The sequence below is a fragment of the Miscanthus floridulus genome, chromosome 7 (genome assembly GCF_019320115.1).
Source record: "Miscanthus floridulus cultivar M001 chromosome 7, ASM1932011v1, whole genome shotgun sequence".
In the NCBI taxonomy this organism is placed as follows: domain Eukaryota; kingdom Viridiplantae; phylum Streptophyta; class Magnoliopsida; order Poales; family Poaceae; genus Miscanthus; species Miscanthus floridulus.
In genome coordinates this window covers 96,352,269-96,378,432 of record NC_089586.1, presented here as the reverse complement: position 1 = coordinate 96,378,432, position 26,164 = coordinate 96,352,269, and the positions used below count along the sequence as shown (strand labels likewise).

The 26,164-nt window shown below is 43.1% G+C and overlaps 1 protein-coding gene across 1 annotated transcript; it reads right to left on the bottom strand.

Moving 5' to 3' along the window:
* Window positions 1–440: 440 nt before the first annotated feature.
* LOC136463884 (uncharacterized protein At2g24330-like) lies at window positions 441–2,024 on the bottom strand. Its single transcript, XM_066462857.1, has 2 exons — window positions 1,116–2,024; window positions 441–1,026 (listed from the first exon to the last, which is right to left on the bottom strand). Exons 1-2 carry the CDS (start codon window positions 1,546–1,548, stop codon window positions 779–781), a joined length of 681 nt encoding a protein of 226 aa, XP_066318954.1. The 5' UTR covers window positions 1,549–2,024; the 3' UTR covers window positions 441–778.
* Between the last annotated feature and the right edge of the window lie 24,140 nt (window positions 2,025–26,164).

The window sequence follows — 26,164 nt, the reverse complement described above, 5'->3', positions numbered from 1 at the left end:
TGCTAAATCTGTAGTGACAAGTTTACATACACATGCACATCGATTGGTCCTGGAAATTTCTGCTGAATAAGCATAGAATTAATGATGTGCACCAAAACAATCAGCTATGCATATGTATGTTTTATAGCGCTCTGGGACAAGTTGAGCTCGATTCAGTGGTACATTAAGGCAAAGTGGAAAAGAAGTTCTCTCTTACTTTTAGTTTTGGAGAAAGTGGAAAAGCCGTTTCTTTTTGTGCTGCATTTGTTTGCAAGCAGCCAAAAAGGTGCGGTAAAGAACAAAGAACACATCAAGCAACGCCAAATGAAAAGTACGGTTTCAACATCGTAAGAAAACTGTGTACGAAATGCTGCAACTGCAAGGTGTAAGGTAACAAACAACAAAGGAAAGACCGAAGGTCAAGACAAACGCAAAAAAATCTCCACGTTCCTGTTCTCTGAATAAGCGCGTGCATATAAAAAATGGTAGAAATAGAAAATGAAGCAATGATCTTATGTTATATCCTACACCACCATCTTGTCTGAACGTCATATAGCTTTTCAGCCTCATCTTGCCACGCAGCAGGAAGAGTTCGCGCTCTATTGACAAACAAAAATTCATCCACTCAAGGATGTACACCATTTCTTCTTTTCGCGTGCTATGTTTGAGGATCATATCAGTCACTATTTCCAATTTACAACAGTGATAAATCTGTGGCTCCACCAGTTGAATACATGACGATATACGTCTAAAGATGAACTAGTTCCACACACATCAACAATAGAAGTTATATGAACTATCAACTTGCCTCCACTTCTTGCTTCTCTGCGTTTCCTTCCTCAGGTAGCTCCTGCAATGTCGTCAGGTTACTCAACTCAGTCTCTTGTACTGAACTGGAAGTGGATAATCCATCAGCCAGGACAACAGGGGTTGACCGGCCTGAGTTGGAGCCTGAGTATTGCCCCATGGACTGCTTTGATGTGTTTAATGCATGACAATGTGGGCAGTAGTAAGTAACATGTGGGTAATCTTCCTTTCGGGCCAAGCCTGCAAATATTAGTATTATTGGGTAATGAATCCAATATTTAGGTATGGTATGTGAAACATATCAAAAGAGCTTGGTCTATAATACGCACCGTTATGCGTATGGCAGTTGCCACATATCAAAGCATAAGACTGTGATGGGTCCTCCCCCACAAGTAAGGCAGCAATCTTTCCAATCCATCCACCACCATCACTAGCCCCTGAACCTTGATGACGCTCTACCACCATTGGAACTGGTGCAGTTTCCAGGTCAGCACTAGCAGGTAGATTAGATTCAGTTCCCTGTGCTGGTGTATGAGCAGCAGGGCTCCCAGTCCTGCTTCCTCTTGCATTGGGTTGCTTCCTGTTTCGCAAACCATCTGACGGTACTATCTCAACATCATTGCTTCTAGCCACTGCAGCATCCAGCTTTGGTTCTTCTCCAACATGAAATTTTAAGCCAGTCTCCTCCCCAAGCTTAGATGCCAAAACTGAAGCTGCTGCAGCCTTTGCGGCAGGATCAAGATCATATTTCTGCACATGCATGATTAATGGTACATATCACAGTTCAGTATTGGTGTAGCAATGTAACACCCAAAATTTCAGTCTTTTGAAATAAGAAAATTTTGATTTAATTATGTTATTAAGTGTGCATTGAAATATAGGAAAGAAATATTTTTTGTGAAAATAAAATCAAATATAAGGTTAGTAACATGTTGATGCACTCATGCTGGAGCATTGTATTTAATATGTTGAGTGGTTTTTGATTTAAACTCAAAAGGATTCAAAACTTATTTGAAAATACATTTGGAAATTTGATTTGGAAAAAGAAAAAGGAAATTACCTTTCCTTTCCCTCCCTTCCTCAATTTCGGCCCATGGCCTTTTACTCCCCAGCGCCAGCCCAGCAGCGTGCCGGCCCAGCTTCGGCCAGCAACCGCTGCCGCGCCGGCCCAGCCCCGCAGCAAGCCGCTGCCGCGCGCCCCGTCGCTCCGCTCTCAGCCGCTGACGGCTTGGCCCCGCGTGTCAGTGTTGCCCCCTTCCTCCCGCAACCACCCGCGCCTGGCGCAACCGCCGCCGCGCCCACGCCTTCGATCATGGGAGCGCCCCTCCCCGCTCCTCGGCCTCGTTTTAAAGGAGCCGAACCCCTCCGCGCACACTCCCTGCTGCCTTCCCCGCCTCTTCTTCGCATTCACCGAGCGCAGCGGAGGCTACAACCGCCGCTCCGAAGACGCCGTGGTCCGCCGTCCGCCATCCGCGTCGTCCGTCATCCCCGAGCCGTCTCCGACCCCGTTCTTCCCCGCTGTGAGCTTCGCCTTGTTCCCCTCTCTCTCGGCGCTTTCAATTTGACGAACCGCGGCCTCTAGGGCTCTAACCGCGTACGCCCGTGAGCTCTTGCTCACCGGCCATGGCGACCGCCGCCTCGGCCCTCTTCTCCGGCCGCCGTATGCCCGTATCGGCCATGGCGAGTTCCCCTTCACCCTCTCGTTCTCCCGGTGCTCTCGAATTCGCAAACCGAGGCCCGTAGGCCAATTTACCCGCTCGCCGGCGAGGTCCTTGCCGCCGTCCATGGCTCGGCCGCACCGGAGCTACTGTGCCGGCCGTCGGCGCCCCTTTCTCTCTCCTTCCCATCTGTTCCGAGCCATCCATTCTTGAACCAACGGCCACCGTTGGCCGATACCCCTTCGTGGGTGGATTTGCTAAAGAGCCCCCCTGTTTTCACTTAATTGCACCCGCAGTCCATAGCGCAAATTCCCAAGTACGCTTTCTTCTTTTGAAAACGTAAACTAAACTGTTTTAGTCCAAAGTACGTTTTCAGTATTTACAGAAATGCCATTTGTACTGATTTGCTTATAAAATCGTCGTTTTAGCTCCAAATTGATCCGTTCAAATTGCGTTAGCATCGTAATTTCATAATCTACGTGTTAGTACCACTGTTAATCAAGTTTGCAACTTTTAAATTTCATGATTAGTTTTAATTACATAAAGTGCTATAGAAAACCCCGTTTCATTCATAACTTTCGCGTTTTAGCTCCGATTTTCATGAACTTCGCATTGACGTAATCGTAACGAGACGTAGGTTCTTTTCATAAACATTTTATCTTGTTTTCTATACTGTTGGTGTACTGTTCTAACTGTAGGATTGTTTGCTTTGTATGAATGCCTTTGGAATGTTGTATGTTGCCGTGTTGGTCGCGTTCAGACGGTGAGGAGAACGTTGGAGATCAAGAGTTCTTCGACGACCAGCAGGACCAACAAGAGTTTGTGAACCAAGGCAAGTATAGCATGGGCCTACCTTGATGTCCTATTCACTTTAATCATTTACTCATGTGCATGTGTCTAATTTTGATAACCATAAGGACATTCTAGTCATTTGATGACTTGTTCCCTTGACTCCTATGGGTTAATTGCATATGGATAGATTGCTAGTGCTCTAACTGAACATGATCTATACGATGGTGAATGGCTCTATGGAACTAAAAGTATAACATGATTTATAACAACTAATCCATAGGGCGAAGGTGCAAATGACTTTTGATCATGTTGCTCCCGGCCCTCCATAAGGACTTATCTGTCAGCAAAAGCTGGGACTGACAGTGCAACCGGGAGTCATATGGCTCTGACTTTAGCTCAGTAATAGGACATTTTCTAGCTTGTTAGAGGTTACCTTTATGGCGTAAAAGGGGCTTGCCACGTTGGGTATAGGGCTGCCTCTGTTCCTATGTGTATAGCCGCGATGGATATGTGTCATAGGAAACCTAGCAGCCCTAACTTGTTAGAGAAACCTATGAAATGGCTTCATAGTGTACCCTGCCCGCTCACCTTGGCAGTGATATAGGAGTAATTAACTCGGGCATATGGGAATCACGACTCGCGGTGAATGTGCACCACCTCTGCAGAGGGTTACAAACTATTATAACAGCCGTACTCACGGTCACGAGCGGCCCGGAAAACTCACAGAATAATTGGATACTCATTGTTGTTCAGTTATGATGGTTTATGATGATATGATCCAAATGATGCTGATATCTGATTAAGTGGGTTCAAATGGGAGCTTAAGCGTAACTTGATTAAACTTGATAATAAAATCTGGACTTACTAAAAGTGCTAACTGCAGTAAACCAGTGTCGTCCTTTTGAGCTACATAACCCCATGTTATCTTGTTAAGTACGGGAAGTACTTACGATTGTTTATTTCTTTATTTGGACAAAAATCCCGGATGGGTAAAAGATGACAACGGGTATGAGGAGTTTTCTGAGGACTATTAGGCTTGTGGTCAACCAGTTGACCTTCCCTGTGATGAAGTCCCACGAGAGAGTTATCTTTCTATATTCCGTTGTGTGATGTAAGACTAAGTTATATTATGGATCTTGATGTAAGAGACACCGTGATAATACTTTATATAATTTGTCAGCTTGTGTGTGTGATTGATCCCTGGACACACATGAATTAGTGCATTCAATTTTATCCTTAACATTGGGTGTGACAAATTGGTATCAGAGCCGTGTTGACTGTAGGACACAAGCCTAGTTAGAAACGGTCGTTTTAGCATCTTTGATCCTCTGGTTTCTTGCTTACTGTCTTATTCTTGTTATTTTATTAAAACATTTATGCTTTTCATACCTTAATCTATTATATAAAATTGTTGATTCTAATTCTATCTCAATTTAAATCTATAGATGTCTCATAACCCGAAGACTGCCCGCCTCAGCACTGCTGGCTACCGTGCCCTGTTCACCCCACGTGCTCCACAGGCGAAGGAGATTGTGATCATCTCCGACGATGAAGAGATGACTACACCGACACCTGCACCTGCTCCTACTCCAGCTGTCGCACTGGTATATCCTGTCGTAGCTACACCTGAGTCATCGGCTACTTCACCTACACCTGCGCCATCACCAGCTGTCCCTATGGTGGATGAGGAGATAGGCTGAAAGTGCAAGTACTACTTCAAGCCAGCCTCAGAGACGGCCTACTACCACACCCTCCTCACCCATGTGCTGGACGACTACTACCCCCGATCTACACGCCTCCATCAGCTATCATTGTGCAGAGTACCAGCATCCTTTGGAGGCAACCTTTTGGAAGGTAGAGCTAGTGGTTACTTCATGGAATGATATAAAGAATGGACATGAGGTGGAGACTGTCCACCGTGCCACCGCCAGGAGGGCCCATGCCTTGGATAGCATGAAAGATGCAGCGCAGGACGCCTACATCTACTACCATGGTCGTCGCTTTGAGGCCATGAGGGAGGATCGTTTCAGGTTCCTTCCTTGCAATGATCATGAGGGTGTTTGGCAGGTCTTGGCTCCATCAGAGAGTGACCCAACTCTAGAAGCAACAGTGCAGCATGTCCATACCATGCAGGGGGTGGATGAAGAAGTCAAAGGAGAGCTGTGTGCTTCACAGAGGGCCTAAAGACGCCTCGAGAAGCAAGTTGATGAACTACGTGCTCAACTTGGGCAGCCATCGATCTGCAAGAAGAAGCGTCGGTCGTTCACCATGATTGACACCGCCCCATAGGTGTTAGGTGCCTTGATTAAGATTACAACGTCGTTAGTACGTGTTTCATATTTAGTCTTGTTTGGTCTTGTGAACTTGGATGATTAGATATTTTAATTTGTGAACTTGGTTGATTTGGAGTTTCGTTGTTTGCTGGAAGTTTGTGGGGATGTCCACAACTTCCTTAAATTGGAACCTTAAGTTTAGATGAAATCTTAATGCAGATGGTTTGCTTTATCTTATCTCTGCTGTACTATTTTCTGGAGCAGCCTGTGATCTTTATCTTGTATCTCGAAATCTATGCTGTCAAAAATTCTGAAATTTTTGTGGAGATAACTAGACTTCTGTATCTTTCAAATGTCTCTAGAATCACGTCAATAGCTGTTCAGGTTTGTGAGATCTAACTGTCACAAGTTGATGTTCCTGCGCAGTCCGGAACCCAGAACAGATTCGATTTAGCTCTATTTTGACCATGTGTATGTCAGAATCTGTAAAAGTGATCTAAATAAAAGTTATAGCTGATCTCCTAAGCTTTCCAACCGTTCTTGGTACACCTCTGTTAGATCTCTGAAACTCGAGTTATAACAGATTTACTGAACTGCTGAATTTGAATCTTGTCCAGAAAATTCTCAGCATTGTTTCTTATTCTTTGTAAACTCTCTATAATTTGGAAATCTCTAAAATTTGCGCATTTGTTGAAAAACAGATGGCCGCAAGAGGTGGAAGAGGCAGAGGTCGTGGTCGTGGGTGTGATGCTCTCATAAATCCACCACCACCGCCACCTGTGACCATGGAATAATTAATGGGAGTGCAAGCGCAGTTGATGCAAGCTATGATGCAGCGCTTGGATAATGAATCTGCAAGAGGACCACCGCCTGTTCAGGTTAGAGATAAGCGTGGAGAGTTTATGAAAGGTCGTCCACCGGTGTTCACTCATGCCTCAGACCCTATGGAGGCAGATAATTGGTTGCGTGCTGTAGAGAAGCAACTTAACATAGCACAATGCAACGATCTTGAGAAGGTGTTGTATACTTCTGGTCAACTCCAGAGAGCAGCTCAGGATTGGTGGAATTCTTTCTAGTATGAACGTCCCAACAATGCTCCTGCTATCACCTGATAGGAATTCAAGGACAATTTCCGGTCTTATCATATCCCTGATGGACTCGTGGAATTGAAGCAGGAGGAATTCAAGTCCCTCAAGCAAGGATCCATGACTTTGGCGGAGTATCGTGATAAGTTTGCTCAACTGTCACGTTATGCTCCAAATGATGTAGCTGAGGACAAGGATAAACAACGCCGTTTCCTCAAAGAACTCTGATGGGCTGCAGCTTCAACTGATGTCCAACACCTACCCTAACTTTCAGTCATTAGTGAACCGCGCTATTGTAATAGACGATAAGCGCAAAGAGATGGAAGCCAAGAAGAGGAGGCTTCAAGGGCAAGCTTTTGGAAGTAACACTCGCCCGCGTGCATATCCCCAGCAGGGTTTTCAACAAAGGAATCAAGGACCATCTAACCAGGGAAACCGTGGTCAGTGTCCTCAATGTAACCAGTTCCAGCAACGCCCTCAGTACCAGCAACAGTATGGTAATCAGCGTCCCCCGCAACAGACTGGCAATCCGGCAACACGCCAGGGACCATCCAATAATGCTTCTGTGAAGAGTGGTGCACCCAATAACCCCAATTCATGCTACCGCTGTGGAGAAGGTCACTATGCTCATTAGTGTCCGAAGAAGCAGAACCAACGAGCAACTCAGAACCAGACTGACAATCAGAAGTTCAACACCCGACCATCTCACACTGCGAAGGTGAACTATGTGTCATCTGATGCAGCTCAGGAGATGCCAGAGGTCATGTTGGGTACGTTCAGCGTCAACTCTATCTCTGCTACAGTACTTTTTGATTCTAGTGCTTCGCATTCTTTTATTTCCCAAGCTTCTGTTAGAATGCATAGCATACCTTTGTATGCCATGAAAAACCCCATACTAGTAAATTCACCGGGAGGTAGTATGCCCACTTCATATTGGAGTCCCTCAACTAGCATTTCCTTAAGGAGGATAGACTTCAAAGTGAAACCAATTGTGTTGAGAACAGCGGGAATTGATCTTATTCTGAGAATGGATTGGATGAAACAACACCGGGTAGTGATTCAGTGTCAGGAGAAATCTGTGGTTGTAACATCACTCAATGGAGATAGAATCTGTGTAGAAGTGGCAGTGCAAGCTCATCCTACAGCCATAGTGAACCAGCTAGATGGTGAAGCCAATAAACAAGATCGTGTTGTGGAGGAGTTCCCGGATGTCTTCCCCGATGACTTGTCAGGTATGCCACCTGACCGAGACATTGAATTCATTATTGAATTATTACCTGTAACTGCACCAATAGCTAAACGTCCATATAGAATGAGGGTTAATGAATTAGAAGAGCTTAACAAAACTAAAAGAGTTGCAAGAAAAAGGTTTCATACGCCCCAGTTCTTCCCCATGGGGGGCACCTGTGATCTTTGTGGATAAGAAGAATGGTAGTCAACGGATGTGTGTGGATTACCGTTCACTTAATGAGGTTACAATCAAGAATAAATACCCTTTGCCTAGGATTGATGATTTGTTTGATCAGTTGAGAGAAGCCCATGTGTTCTCCAAGATTGATCTCCGCTCAGGGTACCATCAGCTAAAGATTCAAAACTCGGACATACCCAAGACAACATTCACTACACGGTATGGATTGTATGAGTATACCATTGTCTTTTGGATTGACCAATGCACCTGCATACTTTATGTATCTGATGAATAAGGTGTTCATGGAGTTTCTGGATAAATTTGTGGTGGTATTCATAGATGACATACTGATATTCTCCAAAACTGAAGAAGAACATGCTGAACATATAAGGTTGGTCTTGCAAAAGCTTAGAGAACATAAGTTGTACGCTAAACAGAGCAAGTGTAAGTTTTGGTTGAAGAAAGTCTCTTTTTTGGGGCATTTTGTCTCCAATGGTGGTATAGCATTGGATCCACGCAAAGTACAAGATGTGTTGAATTGGAACCACCAACCAATGTAAGTGAAATTTGTAGCTTTTTGGGATTGGCTGGATACTACAGGAGGTTCATTGAAGGATTTTCCAAGCTTGCTAAGCCTATGACAGCTCTGTTGGAAAAGAATGCTAAGTATGTATGGTCGGATAAATGCCAGGCAAACTTTGATGAGCTAAAGAAGAGATTGACTACAGCTCCAGTATTGATTTTGCCCGACTTAAGCAAGAATTTCTCTATATATTGTGATGCATCCCGTTTGGGTCTTGGATGTGTGCTTATGCAAGAAGAAAGAGCGGTGGCATATGCATCTAGACAGTTGAGGAAGCATGAGTTGAATTACCCTACTCATGACTTGGAATTGGCGGCAGTGGTACATGCTTTGAAAATCTGGAGACATTATCTAATTGGGCATAAGAGTAAAATCTATACGGATCACAAGAGTTTGAAGTATATCTTTACCCAGTCAGATCTGAATCTGAGATAACGTCGTTGGTTGGAATTGATCAAAGACTATGATTTGGAAGTGCATTATCATCCGGGAAAAACAAATATCGTAGCTGATGCACTTAGCAGGAAGAGCTATGCTAATGGACTTGGGATAACAATTATGTCAGCAGAGTTGTGTGCTCAAATGGAGCATCTCAACTTGAGTTTTGTCACTAATGCAATGAAATTGGTGATAAAGCCTACATTGGAGCAAAAGATACGCAAAGGTCAATTAGAGGATGAAAAACTAAAAAAGATAGCGGAGAATGTAGTGCTTGGAAAAGCACCAGGATTCAGGATGGATGAGAATGGTTCTCTTTGGTTCGGGAAAATGATATGTGTACCAAAAGTGAAGGCTATCCGTGATGCAATTCTGCAAGAGGCCCATGAGTCTGCTTATTCTATACATCCCGAAAGTACCAAGATGTATTTGGATCTCAAGGAGAAGTATTGGTGGTATGGTTTGAAGAGAGATGTGGCAGAGTATGTGGCTTTGTGTGACACTTGTCAAAGAGTGAAAGCTGAGCATCAAAGACCTGCAGGGTTGCTACAACCAATGAAGATTCCTGAATAGAAATGAAAAGAAGTTGGTATAGATTTTATCATAGGTTTGCCCCGCACTCAAAGAAGTTACGATTCAATATGAGTAATAGTGGATCGACTCACCAAGGTTGCTCACATTTTACCAGTCAAGACTACCTATACGGGTGCAAGACTAGCAGAGTTGTACATGGAAAGAATAGTGTGCTTACATGGTGTTCCCAAGAAAATTGTGTCGAATAGAGGCACTCAGTTTACATCGCAATTCTGGCATAAAGTACATAGATCTTTGGGGGACAAAGTTGAATTTCAGTTCTGCTTACCACCCGCAAACTGATGGACAGACTGAAAGAATCAACCAGATTTTAGAAGATATGTTGAGAGCTTGTGCACTACAGTATGGTAATAGTTGGGATAAGAGTCTACCATATGCAGAGTTCTCGTATAACAACAGTTATCAGAAGAGTCTCAAGATGGCACCTTTCGAGGCGCTGTATGGACGTAAATGTAGAACGCCTTTGTTCTGAAATCAGACTGGTGAAAGTGTTTGGACCCGATGTCCTTAGAGACGCAGAAGAACAAGTGAGAATGATTAGAGACAACTTAAGAGTGGCTCAGTCCCGACAGAAGAGTTACGCTGATACTCGCAGAAGAGAGCTGACTTTCGAAGTTGATGATTATGTGTACTTGAAGGTGTCGCCAATGAGAAGTGTGAAAAGATTCAATATGAAGGAAAAGTTAACACCAAGGTATATTGGACCTTTTAAGATCCTAGGGAGACGTGGAGAAGTAGCATATCAATTGAAACTGCCTGAAAGCTTGTCAGGTGTGCATGATGTGTTCCATGTTTCTCAATTGAAAAAATGTTTGAGGGTACTAGAAGAGCAAATTCCTTTAGAAGAACTTGCTGTTAAGGAAGATCTTACATATGAAGAGTATCCGATAAAGATCTTGAAAACTGCCGAAAGAGCTACAAGAAGCCGAACTATAAAGATGTGCAAGGTGCAGGGGAATCGGTATACAAAGGATTATGCTACTTGGGAAAGAGAAGAGGATCTAAGAAAGACTTATCCCCAACTGTTTGAATAAGCAATCACCCGAATCTCGAGGACGAGATTCATCTTAAGGGGGGTAGAATTGTAACACCCAAAATTTCAGTCTTTTAAAATAAGAAAATTTTGATTTAATTATGTTATTAAGTGTGCATTGAAATATAGGAAAGAAATAATTTTTGTGAAAATAAAATCAAATATAAGGTTAGTAACATGTTGATGCACTCGTGCTGGAGCATTGTATTTAATATGTTGAGTGGTTTTTGATTTAAACTCAAAAGGATTCAAAACTTATTTGAAAATACATTTGGAAATTTGATTTGGAAAAAGAAAAAGAAAATTACCTTTCCTTTCCCTCCCTTCCTCAATTTCAGCCCATGGCCTTTTACTCCCCCGCGCCAGCCCAGCAGCGCGCCGGCCCAGCTTCGGCCAGCAACCGCTGCCGCGTAGGCCCAGCCCCGCAGCAAGCCGCTGCCGCGCGCCCCGTAGCTCCACTCTTAGCCACTGACGGCTCGGCCCCGCGTGTCAGTGCCGCCCCCTTCCTCCCGCGCGTCCCGCAACCGCCCACGCCTGGCGCAACCGCCGCCGCGCCCACGCCTTCGATCGTGGGAGCGCCCCTCCCCACTCCTCGGCCTCGTTTTAAAGGAGTCGAACCCCTCTGCGCGCACTCCCTGCTGCCTTCCCCGCCTCTTCTTTGCATTCACCGAGCGCAGCGAAGGCTACAACCGTCGCTCCGAAGACACCGTGGTCTGCCGTCCACCATCCGCGTCGTCCGTCGTCCCCGAGCCATCTCCGACCCCGTTCTTCCCCGTTGTGAGCTTCGCCTTGTTCCCCTCTCTCTCTCGGCGCTTTCAATTTGACGAACCGCGGCCTCTAGGGCTCTAACCGCGTACGCCCGTGAGCTCTTGCTCACCGGCCATGGCGACCGCCGCCTCGGCCCTCTTCTCCGGTCGCCGTATCGGCCGTCGCGAGTTCCCCTTCACCCTCTCGTTCTCCCGGTGCTCTCGGATTCGCAAACCGAGGCCCGTAGGCCAATTTACCCGCTCGCCGGCGAGGTCCTTGCCGCCATCCATGGCTCAGCCGCACCGGAGCTACCCTCTCTCTCCCTCCCATCTGTTCCGAGCCATCCATTCTTGATCCAACGGCCACCGTTGGCCGATACCCTTCGCGGGTGGATTTGCTAAAGAGCCCCCCTGTTTTCGCTTAATTGCACCCGCAGTCCATAGCGCAAATTCCCGAGTACGCTTTCTTCTTTTGAAAACGTAAACTGAACAGTTTTAGTCCAAAGTACGTTTTCAGTATTTACAGAAATGCCATTTGTACTGATTTGCTTATAAAATCGTCGTTTTAGCTCCGAATTGATCCGTTCAAATTGCGTTAGCTTCGTAATTTCATAATCTACGTGTTAGTACCATTGTTAATCAAGTTTGCAACTTTTAAATTTCATGATTAGTTTTAATTACATAAAGTGCTATAGAAAACCCCGTTTAATTCATAACTTTCGCGTTTTAGCTCCAATTTTCGTGAACTTCGCGTTGACGTGATCGTAGCGAGACGTAGGTTCTTTTCATAAACATTTTATCTTGTTTTCTATACTATTGGTGTACTGTTCTAACTGTAGAATTGTTTGCTTTGTAGAGGAAGTCAATGGGCTTGGACTTACTCAAATGTCACCATCCGACGTTGTGAGAAAAATCTTGAGTGTCCTCCCCATTGACAAATATGGGCACATTGTGACCGTGCTATATCAAGGTGATCTTTCCGCCGCTACACCGACACAAATCTTGGAAAAGATCAATGCTCATGAGATGTACATGCACATCACACCACAAGATGGCTCATCCTCTATAAAGAAGAAAGAGAAGGACTTAGCATTCAAAGCTAGCCAAGACAAGGGCAAAGCAAGACTTGAGTATGAGAGCTCAAGTGATGAACATGATGAAGAAAGCCTTGCCCTTATGGTGAAGAAGACCACCAAGATGCTAAAAAGGCTAAACAAGAGTGGCATCAAGTTTGACGGCAAGAAGAAGAAGTTCTTCACAAGCTCAAGAAGAAAGCCAATCTCCGAGATGGATTGCTACAATTGTGGCGAACTTGGCCATCTAGCTCATCAATGCACAAAGCCCAAGAAAGACAAGTTCAAAAACAAGGGCAAGAAAGATGATTCAAGTGATGAAGATGAAAAGAAAAAGAACAAGTCATACAAGAAGAGAGATGGCAAAAAGAGGGACTTCTACAAGAAGAAGAAGAGTGGCAAGGCCTACATTATCAGTGATTGGCTCACGAACATTGATTCATCAAGTGGATCATCCGATGATGATAGTGACGATGAAAAGGTGGCCGCCATTGCTATTGATCTTGCATCTTCACCGCCACCATCGCCATCATCCTCTACACACCTATGTCTTATGGCCAAAGGTGAACACAAGGTAACTAAGAGTGATGATAGTAGTGATGATGAACATGCTAGTGATGATGATAGTGATAGCGATGATGATGACTCACCTACATATGATGATCTTATCAAAATACTAAGAAAATATACTAAGATCATTAGAAAGAGTAGAGCTCCAAATGAAAAACTTGATGCTAAAAATGACTCACTCTTAGCTAAGTGTGATACGTTAGAAAAGGCTAATGATGAGCTCAAAGAAACAAATGATTCTATATCATCCAAACTCAAGGAGCTCAAATCTTCTAAGAAAGAGCTTAAAGATAAAAATGATAAACTTGAGTGGGTGCACAATGAGCTTATCACTAGTCACAATAAGCTAAAAGATGAATATACAACTCTAAAGATCAATTATGATACCCTTACTATTGCACAAGAATTCTTACCAAATGAGCCACATGATGCTACTAACCATGTTGTTAAGATTGATATAGCTACCTCATGTGATGATTTAATTGATGAAAGCTTTGAGCATGGATCTAGTAGCAAGGGCAAGCAAGTGGTTGAGTGCAATGACTATGATGAGTATGTCAAGCTCAAGAGTGACAGTGAGAAGCTCATGAAAGATCTTGAAGAGATGAAAAGTCACAACACTATTGTGCTAGAAACTCTTGATCATGACAAAGAGGTGATCCTTGAGAATGAGAAGCTAAAAGAAGAAATCAAGAAACTCAAGGAGGAGAAGAACAATGATATTCTCAAGGAAGAGAACAAGAAGCTCAAGATGGAGAAAGAGCATCTCAAGGTGGGATTGAGCAAGTTTGCTAGAGGCAAGCATCTCCAAAGTGAGCTACTCATGAATACCGTCATGAAGATGGATAGAAGTGACATTGGATATATGGCAAGTGTAGAGAAGAAGAAGGCTCAAGCTCAACACCAACAATCAAAGCCAAAGAGATGTTTTGAGTATGGACAAGAAGGCCACTTTGCTCATGAGTGTCAAACTCCACCACCACAACCCTTGTCCAAGCATGCTAGACCCTTTGCTTTCAATGCTCACTACATGCTTAGAAAAGATTCGAGTGGAAAGATGAAAGTCATGTTCTTAGGTCTCCCCAACAAGAGTAGGCCTAAGAAAATTTGGGTGGCTAAGTCACTTGTTGAGAAGGTGAAGGGCCCTCAACAAGCTTGGATCCCTAAAGCTTGAATCTCTTGTGTGTAGGTGAACTACAAGACCAGTGGAAGTCATTGGGTTATTGATAGTGGTTGCACTCAATATATGACCGGTGATCCTCGTATGTTCACCTCACTAGATGAAGAGGTAGATGGACAAGAGAAAATAACATTTGGAGATAATTCAAAGGGTAAGGTTAAAGGATTGGGCAAAGTGGCAATCTCAAATAATCATTCCATCTCCAATGTGCTCTATGTTGCTTTATTGAGCTTCAACTTGCTATCTGTTGGGCAATTATGTGATCTTGGCTTTCAATGCTTATTCACCGAGAAGGAGGTTGTTGTATCCAAAGTAGATGATAATCAAGTGATATTCAATGGATTTAGATACAACAACTTATATCTAGTTGACTTCACCTCCAAAGATGCAAACTTGAAGACTTGCCTATTCACCAAAACAACACTTGGGTGGCTATGGCATAGAAGACTTGCTCATGTTGGGATGAGCTCACTCAAGAAGCTTATGAAGAATGATTTAGTGAGAGAGTTGAAGGATGTGAAGTTTGAGAAGGACAAGCTTTGTAGTGCATGTCAAGCCGGCAAGCAAGTTGCAAACACTCATCCAACCAAAGCTTTCATGTCAACCATAAGAGTGCTAGAACTCCTACACATGGATTTATTTGGACCAACAACATACAAGAGTTTGGGAGGAAATCTCTATTGCCTTGTGATTGTGGATGACTATTCAAGATATACATGGGTGTTTTTCCTTCATGACAAATCCAAAGTTGCATCTTGTTTCAAGAAGTTTGCCAAGAGAGCTCAAAATGAATTTGAAGTGAAGCTCAAGAAGATAAGAAGTGACAATGGCAAAGAGTTTGACAACACAAACATAGAAGCTTATTGTGATGAAGTTGGAATCAAACATGAAGTCTCCGCAACCTATACTCCTCAACAAAATGGTGTAGTTGAGAGGAAGAACCGGACTTTGATCACTCTTGCAAGGACAATGCTAGATGAGTACAACACCCCCGAAGCTCTATGGGCGAAAGCAATCAACACCGCATGTTATGCATCCAACCGCCTATTTCTTCAAAAGTTCCTTGTTAAGACACCGTATGAGTTGCTCAATGGGAAGAAGCCAGACGTCTCCTTCTTTAGGGTGTTTGGTTGCAAGTGCTACATCTACAAGAAGCGGCAACACCTAGGGAAGTTTCAAAGATGTTGTGATATAGGTTTTCTTGTTGGCTACTCATTGAAGTCCAAAGCATATAGAGTATTCAATCATGCCACTGGCTTGGTTGAAGAAACATATGATATGGAATTTGATGAATCTAACGGCTCCCAAGGAGCACATGAGAATCTTGATGATGTAGGTGATGAACCATTGAGGGAGGCTATGAAGAATATCCTAATGGGAGACATCAAGCCAAAAGATGATGAAGATGATATACAAGTCATTAACCAACCTTCTTCATCAAATGTACCACAAGATGGTGAAAAAGATGGGAGAGTAGAAAATGAAGATACTCATATCTCCCATGAGCAAATGGTGGTACAAGCACAAGATGTTGATGCTCCACAACCTCCTCCTCAAGTGGTCAATAGAAGAAATACACCTCTCCTACAAGATCATCCACAAGATCTTATCATAGGGAGTCCATCAAAGGGTGTAATGACTCGATCTCAAAAACTTACTTTATTTATCGCTCATCACTCTTTTGTCTCTTGCTATGAGCCTACCAAGGTAGAAGAAACTCTTAAAGATCCGGATTGGATCAATGCCATGCATGAAGAGTTGAACAACTTCACTCGCAATGAAGTTTGAAATCTTGAAGAGCGACCAAAAGGTGCAAGAGTCATTGGAACAAAGTGGGTGTTCCGCAACAAGCAAGATGATCAAGGTGTTGTTGTGAGGAACAAGGCAAGACTAGTTGCAAAGGGATTCTCTCAAGTTGAAGGTTTAGATTTTGGAGAAACTTTTGCACCGGTTGCAAGATTAGAAGCCATCCGTATCCTTCTTGCATATGCATCACATCATGAAATAAAACTATATCAAATGGATGTGAAAAGTGCATTCTTAAATGGCTTTATTAATGAACTAGTCTATGTTGATCAACCTCCCGGGTTTGAAGACCCTAGATATCCTAATCATGTTTATAGGTTGTCCAAGGCACTATATGGGCTTAAGCAAGCCCCAAGAGCTTGGTATGAGCGCCTTCGGGATTTCCTTATTGAGAAGGGCTTCACCATTGGGAAATGCACCTGCATACTTTATGTATCTGATGAATAAGGTGTTCATGGAGTTTCTGGATAAATTTGTGGTGGTATTCATAGATGACATACTGATATTCTCCAAAACTGAAGAAGAACATGCTGAACATATAAGGTTGGTCTTGCAAAAGCTTAGAGAACATAAGTTGTACGCTAAACAGAGCAAGTGTAAGTTTTGGTTGAAGAAAGTCTCTTTTTTGGGGCATTTTGTCTCCAATGGTGGTATAGCATTGGATCCACGCAAAGTACAAGATGTGTTGAATTGGAACCACCAACCAATGTAAGTGAAATTTGTAGCTTTTTGGGATTGGCTGGATACTACAGGAGGTTCATTGAAGGATTTTCCAAGCTTGCTAAGCCTATGACAGCTCTGTTGGAAAAGAATGCTAAGTATGTATGGTCGGATAAATGCCAGGCAAACTTTGATGAGCTAAAGAAGAGATTGACTACAGCTCCAGTATTGATTTTGCCCGACTTAAGCAAGAATTTCTCTATATATTGTGATGCATCCCGTTTGGGTCTTGGATGTGTGCTTATGCAAGAAGAAAGAGCGGTGGCATATGCATCTAGACAGTTGAGGAAGCATGAGTTGAATTACCCTACTCATGACTTGGAATTGGCGGCAGTGGTACATGCTTTGAAAATCTGGAGACATTATCTAATTGGGCATAAGAGTAAAATCTATACGGATCACAAGAGTTTGAAGTATATCTTTACCCAGTCAGATCTGAATCTGAGATAACGTCGTTGGTTGGAATTGATCAAAGACTATGATTTGGAAGTGCATTATCATCCGGGAAAAACAAATATCGTAGCTGATGCACTTAGCAGGAAGAGCTATGCTAATGGACTTGGGATAACAATTATGTCAGCAGAGTTGTGTGCTCAAATGGAGCATCTCAACTTGAGTTTTGTCACTAATGCAATGAAATTGGTGATAAAGCCTACATTGGAGCAAAAGATACGCAAAGGTCAATTAGAGGATGAAAAACTAAAAAAGATAGCGGAGAATGTAGTGCTTGGAAAAGCACCAGGATTCAGGATGGATGAGAATGGTTCTCTTTGGTTCGGGAAAATGATATGTGTACCAAAAGTGAAGGCTATCCGTGATGCAATTCTGCAAGAGGCCCATGAGTCTGCTTATTCTATACATCCCGAAAGTACCAAGATGTATTTGGATCTCAAGGAGAAGTATTGGTGGTATGGTTTGAAGAGAGATGTGGCAGAGTATGTGGCTTTGTGTGACACTTGTCAAAGAGTGAAAGCTGAGCATCAAAGACCTGCAGGGTTGCTACAACCAATGAAGATTCCTGAATAGAAATGAAAAGAAGTTGGTATAGATTTTATCATAGGTTTGCCCCGCACTCAAAGAAGTTACGATTCAATATGAGTAATAGTGGATCGACTCACCAAGGTTGCTCACATTTTACCAGTCAAGACTACCTATACGGGTGCAAGACTAGCAGAGTTGTACATGGAAAGAATAGTGTGCTTACATGGTGTTCCCAAGAAAATTGTGTCGAATAGAGGCACTCAGTTTACATCGCAATTCTGGCATAAAGTACATAGATCTTTGGGGGACAAAGTTGAATTTCAGTTCTGCTTACCACCCGCAAACTGATGGACAGACTGAAAGAATCAACCAGATTTTAGAAGATATGTTGAGAGCTTGTGCACTACAGTATGGTAATAGTTGGGATAAGAGTCTACCATATGCAGAGTTCTCGTATAACAACAGTTATCAGAAGAGTCTCAAGATGGCACCTTTCGAGGCGCTGTATGGACGTAAATGTAGAACGCCTTTGTTCTGAAATCAGACTGGTGAAAGTGTTTGGACCCGATGTCCTTAGAGACGCAGAAGAACAAGTGAGAATGATTAGAGACAACTTAAGAGTGGCTCAGTCCCGACAGAAGAGTTACGCTGATACTCGCAGAAGAGAGCTGACTTTCGAAGTTGATGATTATGTGTACTTGAAGGTGTCGCCAATGAGAAGTGTGAAAAGATTCAATATGAAGGAAAAGTTAACACCAAGGTATATTGGACCTTTTAAGATCCTAGGGAGACGTGGAGAAGTAGCATATCAATTGAAACTGCCTGAAAGCTTGTCAGGTGTGCATGATGTGTTCCATGTTTCTCAATTGAAAAAATGTTTGAGGGTACTAGAAGAGCAAATTCCTTTAGAAGAACTTGCTGTTAAGGAAGATCTTACATATGAAGAGTATCCGATAAAGATCTTGAAAACTGCCGAAAGAGCTACAAGAAGCCGAACTATAAAGATGTGCAAGGTGCAGGGGAATCGGTATACAAAGGATTATGCTACTTGGGAAAGAGAAGAGGATCTAAGAAAGACTTATCCCCAACTGTTTGAATAAGCAATCACCCGAATCTCGAGGACGAGATTCATCTTAAGGGGGGTAGAATTGTAACACCCAAAATTTCAGTCTTTTAAAATAAGAAAATTTTGATTTAATTATGTTATTAAGTGTGCATTGAAATATAGGAAAGAAATAATTTTTGTGAAAATAAAATCAAATATAAGGTTAGTAACATGTTGATGCACTCGTGCTGGAGCATTGTATTTAATATGTTGAGTGGTTTTTGATTTAAACTCAAAAGGATTCAAAACTTATTTGAAAATACATTTGGAAATTTGATTTGGAAAAAGAAAAAGAAAATTACCTTTCCTTTCCCTCCCTTCCTCAATTTCAGCCCATGGCCTTTTACTCCCCCGCGCCAGCCCAGCAGCGCGCCGGCCCAGCTTCGGCCAGCAACCGCTGCCGCGTAGGCCCAGCCCCGCAGCAAGCCGCTGCCGCGCGCCCCGTAGCTCCACTCTTAGCCACTGACGGCTCGGCCCCGCGTGTCAGTGCCGCCCCCTTCCTCCCGCGCGTCCCGCAACCGCCCACGCCTGGCGCAACCGCCGCCGCGCCCACGCCTTCGATCGTGGGAGCGCCCCTCCCCACTCCTCGGCCTCGTTTTAAAGGAGTCGAACCCCTCTGCGCGCACTCCCTGCTGCCTTCCCCGCCTCTTCTTTGCATTCACCGAGCGCAGCGAAGGCTACAACCGTCGCTCCGAAGACACCGTGGTCTGCCGTCCACCATCCGCGTCGTCCGTCGTCCCCGAGCCATCTCCGACCCCGTTCTTCCCCGTTGTGAGCTTCGCCTTGTTCCCCTCTCTCTCTCGGCGCTTTCAATTTGACGAACCGCGGCCTCTAGGGCTCTAACCGCGTACGCCCGTGAGCTCTTGCTCACCGGCCATGGCGACCGCCGCCTCGGCCCTCTTCTCCGGTCGCCGTATCGGCCGTCGCGAGTTCCCCTTCACCCTCTCGTTCTCCCGGTGCTCTCGGATTCGCAAACCGAGGCCCGTAGGCCAATTTACCCGCTCGCCGGCGAGGTCCTTGCCGCCATCCATGGCTCAGCCGCACCGGAGCTACCCTCTCTCTCCCTCCCATCTGTTCCGAGCCATCCATTCTTGATCCAACGGCCACCGTTGGCCGATACCCTTCGCGGGTGGATTTGCTAAAGAGCCCCCCTGTTTTCGCTTAATTGCACCCGCAGTCCATAGCGCAAATTCCCGAGTACGCTTTCTTCTTTTGAAAACGTAAACTGAACAGTTTTAGTCCAAAGTACGTTTTCAGTATTTACAGAAATGCCATTTGTACTGATTTGCTTATAAAATCGTCGTTTTAGCTCCGAATTGATCCGTTCAAATTGCGTTAGCTTCGTAATTTCATAATCTACGTGTTAGTACCATTGTTAATCAAGTTTGCAACTTTTAAATTTCATGATTAGTTTTAATTACATAAAGTGCTATAGAAAACCCCGTTTAATTCATAACTTTCGCGTTTTAGCTCCAATTTTCGTGAACTTCGCGTTGACGTGATCGTAGCGAGACGTAGGTTCTTTTCATAAACATTTTATCTTGTTTTCTATACTATTGGTGTACTGTTCTAACTGTAGAATTGTTTGCTTTGTAGAGGAAGTCAATGGGCTTGGACTTACTCAAATGTCACCATCCGACGTTGTGAGAAAAATCTTGAGTGTCCTCCCCATTGACAAATATGGGCACATTGTGACCGTGCTATATCAAGGTGATCTTTCCGCCGCTACACCGACACAAATCTTGGAAAAGATCAATGCTCATGAGATGTACATGCACATCACACCACAAGATGGCTCATCCTCTATAAAGAAGAAAGAGAAGGACTTAGCATTCAAAGCTAGCCAAGACAAGGGCAAAGCAAGACTTGAGTATGAGAGCTCAAGTGATGAACATGATGAAGAAAGCCTTGCCCTTATGGTGAAGAAGACCACCAAGATGCTAAAAAGGCTAAACAAGAGTGGCATCAAGTTTGACGGCAAGAAGAAGAAGTTCTTCACAAGCTCAAGAAGAAAGCCAATCTCCGAGATGGATTGCTACAATTGTGGCGAACTTGGCCATCTAGCTCATCAATGCACAAAGCCCAAGAAAGACAAGTTCAAAAACAAGGGCAAGAAAGATGATTCAAGTGATGAAGATGAAAAGAAAAAGAACAAGTCATACAAGAAGAGAGATGGCAAAAAGAGGGACTTCTACAAGAAGAAGAAGAGTGGCAAGGCCTACATTATCAGTGATTGGCTCACGAACATTGATTCATCAAGTGGATCATCCGATGATGATAGTGACGATGAAAAGGTGGCCGCCATTGCTATTGATCTTGCATCTTCACCGCCACCATCGCCATCATCCTCTACACACCTATGTCTTATGGCCAAAGGTGAACACAAGGTAACTAAGAGTGATGATAGTAGTGATGATGAACATGCTAGTGATGATGATAGTGATAGCGATGATGATGACTCACCTACATATGATGATCTTATCAAAATACTAAGAAAATATACTAAGATCATTAGAAAGAGTAGAGCTCCAAATGAAAAACTTGATGCTAAAAATGACTCACTCTTAGCTAAGTGTGATACGTTAGAAAAGGCTAATGATGAGCTCAAAGAAACAAATGATTCTATATCATCCAAACTCAAGGAGCTCAAATCTTCTAAGAAAGAGCTTAAAGATAAAAATGATAAACTTGAGTGGGTGCACAATGAGCTTATCACTAGTCACAATAAGCTAAAAGATGAATATACAACTCTAAAGATCAATTATGATACCCTTACTATTGCACAAGAATTCTTACCAAATGAGCCACATGATGCTACTAACCATGTTGTTAAGATTGATATAGCTACCTCATGTGATGATTTAATTGATGAAAGCTTTGAGCATGGATCTAGTAGCAAGGGCAAGCAAGTGGTTGAGTGCAATGACTATGATGAGTATGTCAAGCTCAAGAGTGACAGTGAGAAGCTCATGAAAGATCTTGAAGAGATGAAAAGTCACAACACTATTGTGCTAGAAACTCTTGATCATGACAAAGAGGTGATCCTTGAGAATGAGAAGCTAAAAGAAGAAATCAAGAAACTCAAGGAGGAGAAGAACAATGATATTCTCAAGGAAGAGAACAAGAAGCTCAAGATGGAGAAAGAGCATCTCAAGGTGGGATTGAGCAAGTTTGCTAGAGGCAAGCATCTCCAAAGTGAGCTACTCATGAATACCGTCATGAAGATGGATAGAAGTGACATTGGATATATGGCAAGTGTAGAGAAGAAGAAGGCTCAAGCTCAACACCAACAATCAAAGCCAAAGAGATGTTTTGAGTATGGACAAGAAGGCCACTTTGCTCATGAGTGTCAAACTCCACCACCACAACCCTTGTCCAAGCATGCTAGACCCTTTGCTTTCAATGCTCACTACATGCTTAGAAAAGATTCGAGTGGAAAGATGAAAGTCATGTTCTTAGGTCTCCCCAACAAGAGTAGGCCTAAGAAAATTTGGGTGGCTAAGTCACTTGTTGAGAAGGTGAAGGGCCCTCAACAAGCTTGGATCCCTAAAGCTTGAATCTCTTGTGTGTAGGTGAACTACAAGACCAGTGGAAGTCATTGGGTTATTGATAGTGGTTGCACTCAATATATGACCGGTGATCCTCGTATGTTCACCTCACTAGATGAAGAGGTAGATGGACAAGAGAAAATAACATTTGGAGATAATTCAAAGGGTAAGGTTAAAGGATTGGGCAAAGTGGCAATCTCAAATAATCATTCCATCTCCAATGTGCTCTATGTTGCTTTATTGAGCTTCAACTTGCTATCTGTTGGGCAATTATGTGATCTTGGCTTTCAATGCTTATTCACCGAGAAGGAGGTTGTTGTATCCAAAGTAGATGATAATCAAGTGATATTCAATGGATTTAGATACAACAACTTATATCTAGTTGACTTCACCTCCAAAGATGCAAACTTGAAGACTTGCCTATTCACCAAAACAACACTTGGGTGGCTATGGCATAGAAGACTTGCTCATGTTGGGATGAGCTCACTCAAGAAGCTTATGAAGAATGATTTAGTGAGAGAGTTGAAGGATGTGAAGTTTGAGAAGGACAAGCTTTGTAGTGCATGTCAAGCCGGCAAGCAAGTTGCAAACACTCATCCAACCAAAGCTTTCATGTCAACCATAAGAGTGCTAGAACTCCTACACATGGATTTATTTGGACCAACAACATACAAGAGTTTGGGAGGAAATCTCTATTGCCTTGTGATTGTGGATGACTATTCAAGATATACATGGGTGTTTTTCCTTCATGACAAATCCAAAGTTGCATCTTGTTTCAAGAAGTTTGCCAAGAGAGCTCAAAATGAATTTGAAGTGAAGCTCAAGAAGATAAGAAGTGACAATGGCAAAGAGTTTGACAACACAAACATAGAAGCTTATTGTGATGAAGTTGGAATCAAACATGAAGTCTCCGCAACCTATACTCCTCAACAAAATGGTGTAGTTGAGAGGAAGAACCGGACTTTGATCACTCTTGCAAGGACAATGCTAGATGAGTACAACACCCCCGAAGCTCTATGGGCGAAAGCAATCAACACCGCATGTTATGCATCCAACCGCCTATTTCTTCAAAAGTTCCTTGTTAAGACACCGTATGAGTTGCTCAATGGGAAGAAGCCAGACGTCTCCTTCTTTAGGGTGTTTGGTTGCAAGTGCTACATCTACAAGAAGCGGCAACACCTAGGGAAGTTTCAAAGATGTTGTGATATAGGTTTTCTTGTTGGCTACTCATTGAAGTCCAAAGCATATAGAGTATTCAATCATGCCACTGGCTTGGTTGAAGAAACATATGATATGGAATTTGATGAATCTAACGGCTCCCAAGGAGCACATGAGAATCTTGATGATGTAGGTGATGAACCATTGAGGGAGGCTATGAAGAATATCCTAATGGGAGACATCAAGCCAAAAGATGATGAAGATGATATACAAGTCATTAACCAACCTTCTTCATCAAATGTACCACAAGATGGTGAAAAAGATGGGAGAGTAGAAAATGAAGATACTCATATCTCCCATGAGCAAATGGTGGTACAAGCACAAGATGTTGATGCTCCACAACCTCCTCCTCAAGTGGTCAATAGAAGAAATACACCTCTCCTACAAGATCATCCACAAGATCTTATCATAGGGAGTCCATCAAAGGGTGTAATGACTCGATCTCAAAAACTTACTTTATTTATCGCTCATCACTCTTTTGTCTCTTGCTATGAGCCTACCAAGGTAGAAGAAACTCTTAAAGATCCGGATTGGATCAATGCCATGCATGAAGAGTTGAACAACTTCACTCGCAATGAAGTTTGAAATCTTGAAGAGCGACCAAAAGGTGCAAGAGTCATTGGAACAAAGTGGGTGTTCCGCAACAAGCAAGATGATCAAGGTGTTGTTGTGAGGAACAAGGCAAGACTAGTTGCAAAGGGATTCTCTCAAGTTGAAGGTTTAGATTTTGGAGAAACTTTTGCACCGGTTGCAAGATTAGAAGCCATCCGTATCCTTCTTGCATATGCATCACATCATGAAATAAAACTATATCAAATGGATGTGAAAAGTGCATTCTTAAATGGCTTTATTAATGAACTAGTCTATGTTGATCAACCTCCCGGGTTTGAAGACCCTAGATATCCTAATCATGTTTATAGGTTGTCCAAGGCACTATATGGGCTTAAGCAAGCCCCAAGAGCTTGGTATGAGCGCCTTCGGGATTTCCTTATTGAGAAGGGCTTCACCATTGGGAAGGTCAACACCACACTATTCACCAAGAAGCTTGATGGGCATATCTTCATTTGTTAAGTATATGTTGATGATATCATCTTTGGATCATCAAATGAAGACTCATGCAAAGAATTTGGTGAATTGATGTCTAAGGAGTTCGAGATGTCAATGATTGGTGAGCTTACATTCTTTCTTGGTTTTCAAGTCAAGCAAATGAAAGAAGGCATCTTCATCTCTCAAGAGAAATACATAAAAGATCTTCTCAAGAGATTCAAAATGGATAAATGTAAGCCAATCAAGACCCCAATGCCTACCAATGGACATCTTGACCTAGATGAGAGAGGTAACTCGGTTGATCAAACTCTCTACCGTTCTATGATTGGTAGCTTGTTATATTTAATTGCATCTAGGCCCGACATCATGTTTAGTGTATGTATGTGTGCTAGGTTTCAAGCTAGTCCTAAGGAAACACATTTAATTGCCGTAAAAAGAATCCTTAGGTATCTTAAGCACACGCCAAGCATTGGTCTTTGGTATCCCAAAGGAGCTTTATTTGAATTAATTGGCTATTCCGATTCGGATTACGCTGGATGCAAAGTTGATAGAAAGAGCACATCCGGAGGGTGCCATTTGCTTGGTAGATCACTTGTGTCTTGGTCCTCCAAGAAACAAAATAGTGTGGCTTTGTCTACCACCGAAGCGGAATACATTGCCGCGGGTGCTTGTTGTGCACAAATATTATACATGAAACAAACTTTACTAGACTATGGAGTAGTTCTAGAGAAAGTACCTCTTTTGTGCGACAATGAAAGTGCGGTAAAACTTGCAAATAATCCGGTTCAACACTCTCGCACCAAGCATATAGATATCCGCCATCACTTTCTAAGAGATCATGTAGCTAAAAATGATATATCGCTAGAAGGTGTAAGATCCGAAGATCAATTAGTGGATATCTTCACTAAACCGCTAGATGAGGCTACATTTTGTAGATTGCGGAATGAGCTCAATGTACTTGATTTTAGTAACTTCACTAAAAATTGAGCTTGTGTTGTCCCTTGCATTCATTGTAATATACAACATGTTTAATTTGTGGCAATGCATATAGGGCTTGTCTAACATGGTTAAGATAACCGCTGAAAAGCGTGTGAAGAAGCTTAACCTTGGATCAAACTTGACAAGCAACTAGATTTACTTACAAGTATTACATATGCATGAATGTTGTTTTGTCGTTTTGTTCCATTTGCCCTCTTGTTGCCTATTTTCTTAAAAAGAATTATAGCATAAGGCAAAATATTTTGAAAAATATGAGGGTTTGAGAGAGGTCACTCACATCAGTCCTAATTGGTGTTTATTTGGATCTTATTCAAGTTGGGACTTGATTGGGAACATGCAGCGCGAAGGAAGGTTGAAGGTTTGCTGGAAAAGGAGCACCGGACGCTGCACCGGACGCTGCTGTCCAGCATCCAGTCAGTTCACAGGAGGTGAACTGCTACTGAAGGAGTGACCGGACGCTGCGTCTGTGCGTCCGGTCAGGAAGGGTTCAGCGTCCGGTCGATCAAGGAAGGACTAGCAGT

Coding starts and splice junctions, on each gene's coding strand:
- LOC136463884 (XM_066462857.1), bottom strand. CDS start 1,548: ATGCATGTGCAGAAATATGATCTTGATCCTGCCGCAAAGGCTGCAGCA. Junction 1,027..1,115: donor CAACTGCCATACGCATAACG/GTGCGTATTATA, acceptor TAATATTTGCAG/GCTTGGCCCGAAAGGAAGAT.